The sequence below is a fragment of the Ovis canadensis genome, chromosome 15 (assembly GCF_042477335.2).
Source record: "Ovis canadensis isolate MfBH-ARS-UI-01 breed Bighorn chromosome 15, ARS-UI_OviCan_v2, whole genome shotgun sequence".
Classification (NCBI taxonomy): Eukaryota; Metazoa; Chordata; class Mammalia; order Artiodactyla; family Bovidae; genus Ovis; species Ovis canadensis.
In genome coordinates this window covers 32,424,303-32,437,274 of record NC_091259.1, presented here as the reverse complement: position 1 = coordinate 32,437,274, position 12,972 = coordinate 32,424,303, and the positions used below count along the sequence as shown (strand labels likewise).

General features: G+C 54.1%; 1 protein-coding gene across 3 annotated transcripts in view; it reads right to left on the bottom strand.

Moving 5' to 3' along the window:
* ZBTB16 (zinc finger and BTB domain containing 16) overlaps positions 1-12,047 on the bottom strand; it is a 199,518-nt gene extending 187,471 nt beyond the window's left edge. The window contains exons 1-2 of one of the 3 annotated variants that reach the window (XM_069555064.1): positions 11,684-12,047; positions 7,016-8,373 (exon numbers count right to left, since the gene is read on the bottom strand). In XM_069555064.1, coding sequence (XP_069411165.1) covers positions 7,016-8,283 — 1,268 coding nt within the window. In that variant the 5' untranslated portion in view covers positions 8,284-8,373; positions 11,684-12,047. Of the gene's footprint in view, positions 1-7,015; positions 8,374-10,982; positions 11,179-11,419 lie in introns of those variants that run through there. The other 2 variants (XM_069555066.1, XM_069555067.1) reach the window with 2 other exon arrangements.
* Between the last annotated feature and the right edge of the window lie 925 nt (positions 12,048-12,972).

The following is a 12,972-nucleotide window of genomic DNA, read 5'->3' as shown; positions in this document are numbered from 1 at the left end:
AGATAGTATAAGTTGCTCAAAATGCCCAACACGAAGTGTAAAATGTGGTGCTGGAGGGTGGGGAGCGGGGATGCGGAGGTAGATTTTCCTTACTAACAAAATAGATGCCACTGAGTCAGAGTTTTCACTTAAAACCGCCAAAACAGAATTTGACTACAAAAACCTTTACTTATCATGGAAAATTCCAGAACCTTCCAATGGGCAAATTGAGGCACGCCTGTATTCATTTAGCAAGACTTTTTATGTCTCACACGTGGGCTTCCGGTTGGACTTGTTTTAAAGTCATTAATTTTTTTGAATTAAAATAACTGGAAATGTTTTTCCCCTGAATTAGCAAGAAATCCGAGCTGTGAATGGAGGTTTGATTTTAACAGTTTAGGATAATCACTATTTTAAAGAGTCATAAATAGCTTTCCTAGAACAAGCAGGAGGGAAAAGTACTGCTGAACTAAAGCTTTCTTCCCCTCTCCTTCTAGCAATTAGCAGCTCCAACCAATAGTGACAGCGAGTTAAAATGGAACTTTTCACTGAGATGAAAGAGTAGGCAACTTTCTTCCATTAGAAAGAAAGTAAAAGAACTCATCTTCAAACTTCCCAAGAGTTCAGTCTATATTGCAGATGACTCAGTAACCCTAAGCAGGTTGAAGCATTAAAAAACAAAGTCAGAGCAGACAATCAAATCAAACTGACCGTCTATTTCAGCTGGCTGACTGCCAAACCAGATTCCAAAACAGAGCAAAATTCAAATAACCAAAATGACTTCATGAAGATATAAGCGAGTGCCAAAGGAGCAAAGGAGAAGTTTGTTTTTTTTTTTTTTTTTTTTTTTGAGAGTTAAACAAACCAGAAATAGCTCATCCAAGGGCCTGGTTTTACAAATTAAGACATTAAACTCCAGATTAAAAAAAGAGACAGAACTGAAAAACAAAAAATACAGAACCAGCCTCCCAAACGGCAGGACACAGCACCACAAAGCCATCTTCCCATCTTCCCAGCCAGTGACCTCCTGAACAGACTAGATTTCCAGGAGCCCAGGAGCTTATAAACTTAAGTCGTGCATCATCCCCCAAAGGATACTTCCTGGAAACAGAAATGGTTTCAGCAAGGATTTGGGCAAATCTGTGAATGACAGAGCAGCCGTAAATAGCTATTAAGAGACGCCAGGCTCCACCTGACCTTTAGGATTGACGTCAAGGAAGAAGAGTGGCAGCCTCCAACGGCGGTATCTTAGGGATGGCATTGGCACCCAAAGACTAGGTCAGATGGATCTGACCTAGAATGGCAATGCCCATGTGCTTATAAGGCCTGGCGTGGGGCACCCGGGACTGCGAATTAGAAGGAGAGCCGAGCTCCTGTCTCTAGCCATTTATAGATAGCTATGTGACCTTGGGCATGTCACTTACTCACTCACAGCCCATTTTCCTCATCTGTAAGTTGGAGCTGATGACGGTGACAATCCCTTACCCAAATCCTTGGTGCTTTGGAAATCTGAACTGTTCAGATTTTTAAAAGGTACTATGGGGCCTTGAGTGTACACCAGGCCCAGAGTAGTCTAGGGAACCACTCCGTAATCAAACACATTAATATTTTTGCGGCAAAACATATGAATATTCAAAATAGGCGAGATAAATATAGCCTCACATCAGTTCAGTTCACATCAGGTTTTGCCACTAAATGAATTCGCTGCAAACTTACACAAAGCGTTTTTAGCTTTCAGAGGTTCTCAGACGACTTCACCATCACCGGTGTGGAATGAGAGACCTGCACCCCCTGAGGGGAGGCTGGGAGGTTAAGAGAGATAAAGTCATTAAAGGTGGTTTGCAGGGGCTTCCCTGGTGGCTCAGGAGTTAAGAATCTGCCTGTCGATGCAGTAGACACAGGTTCGAGCCCTGGTATGGGAAGATCCCACATGCCGCAGAGAAACTAAGTGCAGGCGCCACAACTACTGAGCCTGCGCTCTGGAGCCCGGGAACCGCAATTACCAAGCCCACGTGCTGCGACGACTGAAGCCCGTGAGCCCTACAGACCATGCTCCACGACTAGAGAAGCCACCACCGTGAGAAGCCTGTGCACTGCAACGAAGAGCCGCCCCTGGTCACCGTAACTAGAGAAAGGTCCACACGGCATCAAAGACCCAGTATAGACAAAAATAAACAAATATTCCTAAAACAGGTGCCTTGCAAAGGAAACAGCGGGGCAACTGATAAAAGGCATTATTAATACTACTGCTGGGTCTTCCCGGGTGGTCCAGTGGTTAAGAATCTGCACTTCCACTGCAGAGGGCACGAGTTCCGCCCCTGGTTGGGGAACTAAAATCCTGCATACCACGTGCTGCAACTGCTGCTGCTAAGTCGCTTCAGTCGTGTCCGACTCTTAGCGACCCCATGGACTGCAGCCTACCAGGCTCCTCCGTCCATGGGATTTTCCAGGCAAGAGTACTGGAGTGGGGTGCCATGGCGCGGTCAAAAAATAAATAAAAATAAATTCAAGTACATTAAAATATTACTACCACGGCTATCATTATCCCACTGGAGGCTCTCTTCCAAATAGAATCTGGTATGACCTCAGCGGTGCTTAAAGCTGGCAGAATGATGAGAAGGGACCAAGAATTCAGGGCAACAACTAAATTCTCCAAGTGGCCTAAACCAAGGTCAACAGTTACCAGCCCTCTACATGGTCAACCACTGAAAACCATACAGCTGGCCACCTGAAAGAGGCCAAGGCAAGGGCCAGGCAGGACCTGATGGCTCAGCGACACGGTCATGCACTCTGGACCTGGCCTGAGAAGCCTCTGAACAGGGCTGCAGTCCTGAGTGCAGAGACAGGGCTGGGACCACCTCTGGGGTTTCCGAGGATGCTTGCAAGAACTAGACAAGAGCTCCTCCTGTGTGTGTGCAGGACACACAGTGCTGATCCGAGGGCTTGTCTGCAGGAGATGCAGAGGTTCCTGGGAAGCCAGATCCCACCCTGATTCTGCGGCACTTTAATTCAGAAACGTATTAAGACCAGGCTGGGAATTCCCTGGCAGTCCAGCGTGTCAGGACTACTCACTTCCACTGCAGGAGGCACGAGGGTTCAATCCATGGTCAGGGAACTAAGATACCTCAAGCCACGCAGCATGGCCATAAAAAAGAAAAAAGACTTAGTCTCATGAGCCTGGGGAGACTCCTAAGTCAATCACATTATTCCCGATAATCTTATCACATGTACGTGGCTCTGAGAAGGAGACTGTGCACCTGGCCTAGTTCAGCTGGTCCCCAGATCAGATCCAGACAAGGTGACATGCAGAACAGGCCCAGCCTTCCAGGGAGAGAGGAGACAGAACAGAGACCAAGCTTAAACAAAGTGCTATTCACTCAGTCGTGTCCGACTCTTGAGACCCCATGGACTGGGGCCCGCCAGGCTACTCTGTCCACCGAATCCTCCAGGCAAGAATACTGGAGTGGGTTGCTATTCCCTTCTCCAGGGGATCTTTCTAGCCCCGGGACTGAACCCAGGTCTCCCGCATTGCAGGCACATTCTTTATCATCTAAGCCACCAGGGAAATTTAGAGAAGGAGAGTCCAACACTAAAGAGACCCTCCCTCCCTCAGACATTATCTTCTGCGATGTGAGCCTGCTGGGGAGGTTTTAGAATCCAGCACTTGCTCCTGCATCTGCCTGGAGACAGATCTGCTTATCCAGCAGGCCCTCTGACTATTCTGACTTCCTTCCGGATACTTTAGGCAGGTAAGCCCCATTTGATTTACCCAGGTAGCATCTCTGTGTGGGCTTCCCATCAATCCATCAGGCCACATCTGACAGTGCTGTTACATCTCACCATGCACTGCAGGGACCATAAGTTTACAAAGTTTCACTCCAGCTGTCTGTCACCCCAACAGGCTCCCCTCTCCCCAGCTTGGAAGCAAGTCACAAGGAAAGCACACTGATGTGATTCTATCACACACCTTCCTTCCTGCCTCCCTTCCCTGCACTCTCCCCCTCCTTCCTCTCCATGCCCTTCTGCCCATCACCTGCCACCCCCACCCCGCAAGAAGAAAAGGGACTACCACAAGCAGGTACCTAACCTTTACCAAAGCTCTAGCCTACTGGTTTACCAACAGAATAAAATAAATCCTGTAGCCTGTTATTTCATCATGTTCTTCACTATCACATTCACAGCCTCCTGACATCAAAATCTCCCACTCTGATTGTTTTGCCTTGACTTTTTTGTTTGTGTTATGCTGGCAGCTTTACACAAGAGAACAGCAGGAAGTTGGGAAGCAGCACCTTCATCCTGGAGGTCTGAGAGGGAGAGAGGTGAAGCCTCCTGAAAGCATGTCAGGTTGGGAGCCAGGGGCTGCCAGTGAGAGCGAGGGAGGAAAGCATGCGGGAACATTCTCTCCGTCCCTGATCTCCTCGGACCCCACAGTTTTCCACCCAGGGCACAGCCCCAGGCTCCAGCCTATGGGGCGGCGGCAGCCCACTTTCCACCCTCAGTTAATAGCACATTCTCCCGTGTCAGCAGCCCAGGGCATGACGCCAAGGATGCCAGGACCAGCGGCTCACCATCACAAGCTCAGACGGACAGCGACATCCTTTGCACCACCTCCCAGTCAACTCAACCCCTCGATGGCAGGGCCATGGACACCACACTGTAGAACTCAGAGCCGCGAGGGCGAAGCAGAGATGAGACCCAAGCAAGGCGGGGGACTGAGGGTCCAGCCCTCACCCTCTTGGTTACTAAGTGCCAGTGGCAGCTCCAGGGATTTCTGGATGTTACTTCGTTAATCCAGCACCCCACCCTGCAGAACTCCTCCATTTGAAAGAAAGTAAAGCAAGACCCAGAAAGGTTACATAACGTTGCCAAGCTCTCAGTGCTAGACACGGCTAGTTCTGTTACCCATGCTCTGGTGGGGAGCGAGGTGTAGAACACAGCCAACCCTCCAGCTCTCCCCAGAGGAACAAGGGTCCCACAGAAAACTCCTGGGAGAGTAACATCTTTTACAGCCCTCTCAGGTAAAGAGAAGCAAAAAACCTACTTTCCAGAGCACAGGGGTTGGGGAAAATGGGAAAAGGTAGTCGAAGGTATTCAAAAAATAAATGAGTCCTGGGGTTATAACATACAACATGATGACTATAGTTAACAACACTGCATTACATAATGAAAGTTGCTAAAAGAGTAGGTCTTAGAAGTGCTCAAGAAAAAAAATTATCTGACTATCTAGAGTGATGGACTTTAACTAAGTCAACTTATCATAGTGATCATTTCATAAAATATTCAAATACTGAATCATACACCTGAAACTGTTATACGTCAACGAAATCTCCATTTTAAAATTACTTTCCACTATACCCCATTTCTCATAGCACATAACTGAAATAATTCACATCCGGAGAAGGCGATCGATGTATCTGGTCAAGTCTGGGGAGAGGGTTTCCTCTTTAGGAAAGTGTGAGCAAAAACAAACACAACCTCGGTCCGTTTCTGAGCAATACAAGCATCACAAAGACACACCTTAGTGGCGGTTATGTTTTGCACCCGACCGGAAGAGAATCGGCTACATGGAGCTCAGCGGCACTTTCCAAAAGGTAAGTGGTGTTGGAGGACGTTCTGACTCAGCTTGGTGGAATCAGATAACCTCCAGGTGCCTCCAACTCCATGCCCCTACCTCCTCTCCCCCACACCCCCTCCTGAATGGTCAACAGAAGAATGGGGGGGGCAGCGAGGAGAGGAGTGCCAACTGAAGAATCCACCCAAGATCTGCAGCACAGCAGGCAAGAGAGTGTGCAGGGAAATGTTATCACAGATGACAAAGAGAAATTGGATTTCCTGACACCCCTCGCCTGACCCAGGAACTGGAGGGTGATGTGATGGGCACATCAAACTCACTACAGATTCCCTCTGTGTTTACTCCACTTCTGATGAGCAATTTCAAAACCCTTCGTTGTGCAGACAAGACACTCTTTCGGACTGAATAACTCCGGGAGGCAGCAAAGTGCAAGAAGGTTAAGACCTGAATTTGAATCCAGCTCTGCCTCTCAGTATCTACACGACCCTGGGAAAAGGTCTTATTATCTCCCTATGGACAAGAACATCATCTACCTGGGAAAACCGCTGTTAACAAAAATATGACTCCACGAAAAGCAATTGAAGCAGGCATGTCATAAAAGCTATTTCACAGAGAAGGAAACAGAAGCCAGAGGGAAGCTGATGCTGGCCCAAAGTGGTATTTAATTCAATGTGAGTAGGGATGGGTTAAGAATAAGACTGCAAGCTGCAAAACTAATGTTTCTCATACCCATCCTTCTCCCTTGAATTTAAATCAGCTCCCCTGAAACGTGTTTACAGGGTCACAGAAGGAAAAGGGAGAGGAGGCAACATTCCTGGTGATGAAGGTTCACCAGGAACAACGTTTGGGACTGCAGCTGCTCTTGGGTCTAAGCAGACTCCAGCCCCTCCCCTCCTCCTGAGCTGCAGACACGCCAGCCTTGGCAGGAACCACCACAAGGGAACTCAGGTACCTGAAACCCAACGGAGTGGCCAGACCCCGGCCGTGGGCCCTTCCTCCTCACCCCACCTTTCCCTCCCTCCACTTCAGAAGTCTCTCCAGGCAGAGGAGAGAAGACTCAGCAGCAGGAAAAGCAAATCAGGAGCCCAGATGCAAAAAGAACGCAAAGAGCTTAGTAAAGACTGGGCGAAAGGAATTCCCTGGCAGTCCTACTACTGAAGGCAGACGTTCAATCCTCGGTCAGGGAACTAAGATTCTGTAAGCCACTTGACATGATCTAAAAATTATTAAATAAAAATTAAAAAAAAAATTTTTTTAAAGGAACTGGGCGCCTAAGTTCCCCCATGTTCAGGAAAGACCCCAAGGTCTCTCAACAGACCTGGAAAGTGATCTTTCCAGGGATTTTTTTCACAAATAGCAAAGAGAACAAGGGAGCCAGGCCCCAGGACTAGGGGACAGCTGGGAACGAAGGCGGGGCGGAGGCCAGAAATTCCGGGAGGGGGTGACGGGCGCAGAGGGGCCTACCTGTGCTGCTCCACGGCCTCGTTGTCAGGAAGCTCCACGCCACATACACTGCACTGCTCCCCGACAGTGCGGCTCTCGGCCTTCATGCCCACAGCCAGCTCCCCCAGCTTGCTGAACAGCTCCCGCTGGATGAAGCCCTGGGGCAGCAGACCCCCGTAGGTGCTGAAGTCCATGGAGACAGCCAGAGCGGGCTGCACGTGGAGGCCCGAGGTCACCGAGGATGGCATGCTGAGCACGGCATCGGCCTTGTGGTTGGGCAACACGGAGTAGAGTCCCAGGTGCTTCTCAGCTGGGGGCGCAGGGGGCTCCAGTCGGCCGGGGGGGCCCTGGCCGGCCTCGACCGGAGGCGGCAGCTGCTCAGCACTCTCCTCACGTCCGTAGTGCAGCTCCCTGGCGCTGGTGATGACGCTGCTCCGAGTAGGGGTTCCGGGCCCTTCCTTGCCCCTTTCTTCCACCTTGTCCCCCATCCCAGCTGAGATGCTAGACTCCGCGGTCCCAGGGCTTTCCTGGCCGGGCACCTCATCCACTTGCATCATCTCCGGCTTCACCTCAGCCACCGCAGGGTGCCGCCCACCCCCGGCCAGGGTCGGCTCCTCAGGCCCGGCGGGCGGCTGAAGAGCCCCCTGCAGGAGAGACTGTCCTATGGTCATCAGACTGTCCACTGCCGCCTTGGTGGGACTCATGGCTGAAAGGCCAAATGAGGTGGAGACGGAAGGGCTCTGGTCCACCATGGGCCCAGGGAGGCTCTGGGCCGCCACACTGGCATAGCCACTCTCCTCGCTGGAATGCTTCGAGATGAAGATGTTCTTCAGGTATCGCGCCTTGCGGTCCTCTTCCTCCTCGGCCCCACCCTCCGCCATGGTGGCCTCCGTGTCGTTGTCATCTGAGGCCTGGATGGTCTCCAGGATCTTCAGGCACTGCTCCTCCAGGTACTCGATCTCCAGGATCTCGGCAGCGTACAGCAGGTCATCTAGGTCCTCCGCCTTGGCTTGCAGCGTGGCCGTGTATGCATACTCCAGAATCTGCTGGAAGGTCTTGGGAGACAGGAAGTCCAAAGTATAGTGCTGGCTGTTGCGGTGGAAGAGGATCTCAAACATCTTGCTGGTGCAAGCCAGCACAGTCCGGTGGGCGTGGAACTCCTGGCTGTCCACCATGATGACCACATCGCACAGCGTCCCGGCCAGCCGCATCTGGTTGGCCTTGCACAGGAGCCCCGTGGGGTGGCTAGGGTTCTGCAGCTGGATCATGCCCATCTTTGTCAGATCCATGGTGCTCCCCGAGGCTTAGGCATGAGGCTCTCTTTCCTTCCTGGCTCTGCGTGGCGGGGCAGGGTGCGTTTCCTGGGCCAATGGCAAGGGCTAGAGGGGAGAAATGAGGAAAGAGGCAAAAGAGATGCAAGAACAAAAGATAGATTAGTTACTGTCCCTAAAAGTAAGAATTCAATCAATAGCCCCTGCCCCAAACCTGCAGCAAGACAGTCCTGGAGATTTTAACAGGGGGGAAGGGCTTCCTAGAAATCTACATGACTGCCTTTACAGGCCCAAGAATGATGGGAGTAAAGAGAAGGTTCTGCTGTATAACACATGCCTAATTCACTGGTCTATGACATCTGTTAGAAGAAGTAAAATGAAAATTACTGTGGAGTCTTGTGAGTCCTGAGCTTTAAGTCTGAGTGTGGGGGGCTCCTGTGCAAAGTCAACATTGATTGTGAGAAGATGCCCAGTGCTTAACTTAAATGAGTAAGAATTTAACCCCCTCTTCTAGTCAGTGTAAGCACTCAACTTCACTTTCAACCCCCTGTGCAGCAAATCTCATCTTCAAAACAAAGTTTCTCTAAATCCTGCCTCATTGTGGTAGCCCCAGGAACAACACCTAGCCAAGCTGGGGCTAGCAGCCTAGAGTAGCAGCTCAAAGAAATCTACAGGCAAGGTTCTCCTCCTCCAGCCCACCTTTTCACTCTCAGTTAATGCCTTCCTGGGTTTCTACCCTTCCACTCTTCTCAGGGTTGCCAATGGCTGATGAACCCACGCCCTGACCCTCTCCTTAAGCCCTAAGAGAAATACACACACATAGTCTATGAACTAGCTTGGCTCACTCCCAATCATGGGTACCTCAAAGTGACTGTATAAGTAATCCAAAACCTCAGCTGTGCAGTGTGCATGTATGTGCGTGCACCAGCCAGAGAAACAGAAACAGTTTACACACGTGCGTGCGTGCATGCTCAGTCGTGTCCAACTCTTTGTGACCCCATGACTGTAGCCTGCCGGGCTCCTGACCAAGCAGTTTTCCAGACAAGACTACTGGAGCGTGTTGCCATTTCCTCCTCCAGCAGATCTTCCCCACCCAGGGGTTGAACCCACGTCTCCTGCATCTCCTGCATTAGCAGGTGATTCTTTACCACTGCACTACCTGGGAAGTCCCAAGCACACGTGTCCACACTTACATAACGTGCCACACTTATATAATGTGCTGCACTTATCTCCTGCCCACAAGTGCCCAGTAGTGAGGAGGACCTGTAATATGCAGGCTAGGGATTGAAGGGCCTACAGAGAGATCCTAGAAAACATGTACCCCTAAAGCCAGGAGTGCATGTGCTGGGAACACAAACCCCCAGTATCTCCCACAGGCTCCCGGGAGTGGGCAAGTCCCATGACCCAAAGAGGAATTGATGCTGGACTGCTACACCTGGCTCCAAGGGGTGAGAGGTGATATTGGCACCAGCATCTATGGTGTGAGTTACCAGCATGAAGGGAAGATTGAGCTGGAGACAAAGGCCTCTCTCCAAGTGCTCTTTGCGATCAGTAACAGGGCTCTGGGTCTCCCAAACCTGTCTAAAGCGTGTCTGAAAGATCTCACAGGCCCAAGTCCCTCCCAGCCTCGGCCTTGCTGTGGCCAATATTGCTGTGAAATCAATTGGGAGCAACGCAGAGCAAGGGCTCTTCCTCTTGGAACACTGCTGGCCTCCGCCCCCAAAGGGAACCCTATTGACTCCAGGCCACAAATCTTACTTAGAAAGGGTTAACAGGGCAGTCAATCAAGAAGACACTTCTGCTCCCCACCCTGGGGTGAGAACGGAGGCCATGGTGGGGGGCGGTGACCATTCACAAGCGCCTTGCCACCATGCGCTTTCCCCGCAGACTTTGGGTTTCAGAGAACTAGGAGGTAGGAATCGAAAGAATGGAAGCTAGTCTACCCGAATTCCTTCCCCAAAGCAAGCACCGTGGGTCCTGAAGGAAATCAGGGTGCCCTGATCAGCCGTCCCCGAAACCCGCGGCTCGGCGCCCGGGAGCCGGCTGGTGCTGGCTGCAGCGCCGTGCCCCTCGTCACGGCGGAAAGCCAGCGCTAACCAGCTCGAGCTCCGGGGATCGATCGCGCGCTCACACCTTCCCGCCCCTCACCCCCCACCCCGTTTCCAGCCACCCCCTCCGGAGACTTGGAGACGACTTCAGCAAACTTGGGGAAGCAACTTTTCCGGGGAAACCAGATGGCAACGAGAAAGGGAGCTGGGTTAGGAAAGAAGAAAAGCGAAAGAGACCCGGGCGAAAGGCAAGAGTTCAGGCGGGCCGAATGCTGGGGAGAGAGAGGCGAGAAGGCGGACTCGCCTTGAGGCGAAGGGGAAGCACAAAAGCCCGACGAGTTGTGGGAGGAAAGGCGAGAAGGGATCTGAGGGCCCTCTCTCTCCAACCCAGGGCGGGGATCCCCGCGAGCGGCGGACAAGGTCCCCGGCCTCGGGCGGGTGGCGCCAGCAGCAGGCGCGCCCGGCCCAGGCACGTTGCGAGCGTTCCGGGGAGCGGCCAGCGAGTCGGTGCTGAGCGCGTCTGTGCGTTCCAGCGGGTCCGCGGGCCGGCGAGATCGTGCGCATTTCGAGCGCGTGCGGGAGTGTTCGAGGGGCTGTGAGAGCGAGCTGCCGGCGCGCAGGGGTGGGAAAGGCATCCCGAACGCATCAGGTGCAGAGCGGAGCACCCACCGAGCGCGGCCGGGAGCGCACAGCGAGCTCCGGCGCCACAGCCGGTCCCGCCGAGAGCCGAGGAGGGCCCGGAGCGCTGGAGACACTCCAGCGCTCCACCACGGAGCCCCTCCCCCCCAAAACCGGGGGGATCAAGTCCAATCAAGAAAAAGGAGCCCACCACGTTTTCCAAAGAGAAACAAAACCCAAGTGACTCCCAGTCCGGCTCCCCTCCGCCCCCAAAACCACTCCTCCGATCCTAGCTTCCCAGCTGGCGGGCGAATAAACACACAAATAAACCACAGCCCTATCTCGCGCCCGCGCACCGGTCGGCATACATATGAGCACCCACAGGCTCCCGGCTCCTCCGCCGGCCCCTGGTGGTACAAAGCCTCCTATTCCCAGCCCTGCGCTTGTGACCCCCGGCCCCGCAGACCGCTCTGGCCCCCACTTCTCACCCCGACTGTGCCCTGGAGTGGAAAGGTTGGGGAGGCAACTGCGCCCAAGCTGACAGCCAGGGCTCCCCCTTCCAGCCGACCCCCAACCGCCGGCGGCGACGGCTGCAGCAGCAGGAAGGGAACAAGCCGAATAAAATAAGGCAGAAGCCCAGCGGTCGAGTGGCCGAAGCGAGCGCCCCCCCCCCCCCAGACCTCTCCAGCCCTGGGGTGCCCGGGCGCAGAGCTATCTCTGGGCAGTGCGCCTCTCCCTGGCCTCCAACTCACCGCTGCCGAGCCGGGTGCCGTGGGGTGGGTGTGCGTGCCTCTTGGGGGTGTGTGCCTCTGTCTGGGAGGGGTGTTGCTGGGGAACTGTTGCTCTCGGTATCACGGCGGTAGCGGCGGCATCGCCCGGCAGTTCGCAGTACCCGCTCTCATCGCCCTCAACTCCTCTGTGCTGCGAGGTTAGCAAATCACCACCGGCTGCGGCGCCTCCGCCGCGTCCCACGTCAACGCCGAGCCCCCTCCCCTGCGAGGCCCCGGCGCCTCTCCATCTTTAGTGCTGGCGGCCGAGCCCGGCTCCCTGCCCACAGCTGCCCCCCTTCCCTCCCCCCTCCCGCGCCGTTCCCCGGCTCAGCCCGCCCACCCCCCCGCACTGGCCGAGCCCGCGCGCGCTCTCCGCCCCACCCCTCCCCTCCCCTGCAGTCCCCCTCCCTTCCCCGTGCGCCGCGCGCCGTGCTTCGCCTGACATCTAGCTGCTGCTGGGGCGCTGGCGGCCGCCGCTCACCGGCCAGGCGGAGAGGAGAGGAGGAGCTCGTGGAGAGGCGCACCAGGGATTTGGGCGTCTCAGTGGGGGCAGTGGAGATGAGGGGCGAGGAGCTGCCCCCATCTTCAACCCCCAGAATTTTAATCTCCAGTGGGAACAGGTTTTGTGTTTCCCTGCTGCTTCCAGGCTCAGAATTTTGTTCTCCCAACGTTTGCCCCATGAGTGCGTGTCATCTCGCCTTTCACTTTTTTCTGGGGGCTCGGGACGGCACCCCTCGACCCCGGCGTCGTCTTTAGAAGCTCGTTTTCATGGTACCCAAGCCCAGCGCTTTGGGGCCTCCAGGCCTTCTGAGCATCCAGACTGCGATTCGCCTCCAGGCGCAGAGTTCGCGGGCCCAGGGGAACCGAGTGCCAGAGGCTCCCGCGGGGATCTGTCGTCGAGGGGAGACGCCCCCATTTTAGCTGTCGCGACCCCTGGGGGCCAAGATCGAGGCGCGAGGGAAACTTCTTGCCAGTCTTGAGCATCCCCTAAACTTCCCTCCCCCCTCCCTTGCGCCGACGCCCCCCTTCCCCCCGCCCCCGGCCCCCAGGGAACCTTGGCTGGAAGCAATTCCGCAAGAACTGAGCTCAGTTCGGGACAAAGTCTTCAGGGGGCGGCGAGTGAGAGCCTGGAGAAGCTCCAGGCTCCCCAAAGTGCCTCCTCTCTGCTGATCGCTCCACTTTAGAGGGCGGAGCTGAGGTCAGGAATCCCTAGAGCAACCAGAAGACATGCGCCCTTCCGCGGGCTGCGGAGAGCCCCCGTCTTCACCCTT